Here is a 3,127-nt window from a genome sequence, read left to right as displayed (position 1 = left end):
CAGCAAGGAGCACCCAGCCCCTCCTGCTTGTCCGGTCTGTTTTCTCTCCACTTTGCTACTCAAATGCACTCTGCCTTTAGTCATGATGTTCCCTCTTCCTGGAATGCTGGTTGCATTGGCTATCTGGCAAACACTTACTCTTTAGGACAAATCAAATGTCCATTCCCTTTCCAAAGCCTTTCCTGACTGTTTAAACCCTTCTTTTTCTTCCCGTTCACCTTAGAAACATGTTAAAGTACCTGCAACTCTTTAGTTCACAAATCTGCCTCCCTGTATAGATCACAAGCCCTTTGTGGGCAGGAACAGTGTCATCTCGGTATTCTTTTTTTTTTTTTTTTTTTTTGTGGTTGGCCCATAAGGGGATCCAAACCCTTGACCCTGGTGTTATAACACTGCACTCTAATCAACTGAGCTAACCAGCCAGCCCCTTAGTGTTGTCAGACCTAGCTCAGTGCCTGGTCCAAAGGAGGTCTTTAACAAAAGTCTACTGAATGAATACATGAGTATATATCTACCCCACTATTGTGAGCTCTTAGCTTTTAACCAAATGACTCAAATGATCCTAGTCTTGGTGTCCTAGAATCCAGGTCCAGGGTAGCAGTAGCCCAGGAGTGCTAAGAGTGTACTCATGAACAAACCATCTGATTTGAAGGGCACTAATTTCTGCTTACCAGATTCAACTGCAGTGACGTGGGATGAGTGGAGTACAGCAATGTTCTTATGTGGAAAGACGACCTCAACAAGAAAGTAAGTCCAGTCAACTCTCTCTCAATCAAAATGATGGTGGCACAAAAAATTCCAACCAGTGGAGAATCCACAGATCAATATAATTAATTCTTGAGACAGGCATTATTTCTTTGCAGCAAATTTGTCTTCCAAATTCTACCTGGCTCAAGCTATGCACACATAAAAAAGGATAATTGGTATCTATCGTAGGGCTTTATGAAGCTCAGCCGTAATGCAGACACCTGGGCAAGCCAGGAAGTTCCCCTTACCTGGCGCAGTCCTGGGTGCCTGCCTAGATGGCTCTTGCAGCTCCCCTTCCTGATGTTGGTGGAAACCAAGGCTGAGAACAGGCCTCAAACCAAGGCTGCTCCAACTGGGTCAAAGCTGGAGTGGGCACTGGCAGGTTTCCCATTTCTCAGCCCTGCATCCATAGCCTGGAAGTGGCTTTGCACAGCCACCTGCTCCCCTGTACTCTGTCAGCTATTGCTGGCATTGACCTAGGGCCTAGACTCCTACTACCTAGGAAAGGCAAAATGTGAAAGGGGGGAAACTTGGCAAAGATGGGGGAGGCCTAGGAGTGACGGGGCAGTGACAGCCTTTCCATCTACCAGAACATTGGTTAGTGTGAATTTCGGTGCACCATGACAGATGAAACCATGAGTAAAGGGAGCAGTATGCTCTGAACCCCATTAGGTGATTCAGAGCTAGACGAGGAAAATCGCTCTGGTTTGGGATGTCTTGATCCAAATTTTCCCTCTTCCCCTTCCCATTCAGCCATCTTCCTTCTCACCCACAGGCTCTTCCTGACCCCACCGCGCCCCCCCAGTCCCCAGGGTACCACCTCTTACCCCTACTGCACAGCACCTATCTCTTGAGGTCCACAAGTCACTTCAACCTCTCCCACTCTCAAGCCCCAGTTTCCTCCCCCAACCTGATCTCCTCTTTCTCTGTTGGTCCGCATCACCTTGCTCAGAGTCTGGCCCCCAATTCCACTTTCCATTTTCCTTTCCTAGTCCACCTGCCTCCCCTCCCAGGGAATACTTCCTGCCCTAAGCTCGCCTTCAGGGACCTACTATGGCCCAGCTACTTAATACTGACCACTCCCCTCAAGCTCCCAGGGGCTCATCCCCCGCCCCCGCCTGGGCTGCAGCCGTCCCTATACCTTTAAGAAAGCTCCACGTGCGTGCTAACGGCGGTGACAGCATTTCCTAGCGTCTCTGCTCCCGCCCCCGGAGGCGCTGCCCATTGGCCGCCGGGTTCCTCTCTTCTCGCTCTAATTGGCCTCGCTCTCGGAAAACTCCAACCAATCACCTCTCCGCGTCTGTCTCCCTCCTCCGATCCGGGACTCCCATTGGCTCCAGGGACTTGGGACCTGTTAGCTTGGCTGGGCGACTGGCAAATCCTTCCTTCCCCCGGCAGACGCTCGGGCTGGGAAATCGGTTCCGAATCCAGCGGAACCCAGCGCCCGGCGACGCCGGGTCACGTGGCCGGCGGCCCTCATGACGTGCGGGCTGCGGGGCGTCACCGTGACGTTCGGGAGACCTGCCGTGTGGCCGGGCTTCCTCCGCCACCTGTGCATAGGTCGCGGTGCTGTCATGGACCTGGGGCCGATGCGCAAGAGTTACCGCGGGGACCGAGAGGTGCCGCCGCCCGGGCAGAGCCTCCCGCAGGAGGCGGGGGAAGAGGGGTCTCAGAGTCGTCATGGAGGGGACGGGAGTTGGGGGAGCCCCGTGGGGCCCGGGGCTGTGGGGTCACCCGTGCGAGAAGGGGCTTCAAAGACAACCGGAGGGGGAGCCGTGGGTCGTGGTGGGTAAGGGCGCGAGCTCTGGGGCCCGCCGGGCCGGCGTCCTGCTGTCTGCTGGACGCGTCTCCTCGGGCTGGTTCCTGAACCAGTCTGGGCCTCAGTTTCCTCACCTGCACAGTGCTCATACCTACTTCACGGGGATGTTATGGTCTTCACATTTGTAAAGTGCTTAGAATAATGATAAACAGCTTATAAAATGTTTGATAAATAAAGTAAATGTAATGTGGGGGACGGAGAGTAATAGCCCGCTGCCTTCGCTGCCTTCTGCTCACCGCTTGGGGGAGTTCTTTTCCCTTCCCCTCAAGGTAGGAACCAAGGGAACTGTTTTGGAATTGGGGTCCAGAGCCATGGTTACCAAATCCGGTTGCATGGGAGCATTTCCAGGAATACTTGTTAACACAGTTTTGGGGCTGGCGGGTCTGCTCAGTTGGTTAGAGTATGGTGCTAATAACACCAAGGTCCAGGGTTCAATCCTTGTGCCAGCCGCAAAAAAAAAAAAAAAAAAGCAGTGTTTTGTTGAACTTCAGACCTACTGAATGAGAAATAGGGGTGGAACCCAGGAACCTTTCTTTTTTTTTCTTTTTTTTCTTTTTTTTC

At 52.6% G+C, this 3,127-nt stretch overlaps 1 protein-coding gene across 3 annotated transcripts in view; it reads left to right on the top strand.

The window, feature by feature from the left end:
- The first annotated feature begins 2,225 nt into the window (after window positions 1–2,225).
- The window catches only part of PNPO (pyridoxamine 5'-phosphate oxidase), a 5,907-nt gene continuing 5,005 nt past the window's right edge, over window positions 2,226–3,127 (top strand). For 2 of the 3 annotated variants that reach the window (XM_008591490.1, XM_008591487.1), the window contains exon 1: window positions 2,226–2,366. In XM_008591490.1, coding sequence (XP_008589712.1) covers window positions 2,226–2,366 — 141 coding nt within the window. Of the gene's footprint in view, window positions 2,367–2,447; window positions 2,836–3,127 lie in introns of those variants that run through there. The other variant, XM_008591488.1, reaches the window with a different exon arrangement.

The sequence above is a fragment of the Galeopterus variegatus genome, unplaced genomic scaffold (assembly GCF_000696425.1).
Source record: "Galeopterus variegatus unplaced genomic scaffold, G_variegatus-3.0.2 Scaffold6966, whole genome shotgun sequence".
NCBI lineage: Eukaryota > Metazoa > Chordata > Mammalia > Dermoptera > Cynocephalidae > Galeopterus > Galeopterus variegatus.
The sequence above is the reverse complement of the archived record's forward strand: the minus strand, read 5'-3'. Positions and strand labels throughout refer to the sequence as shown.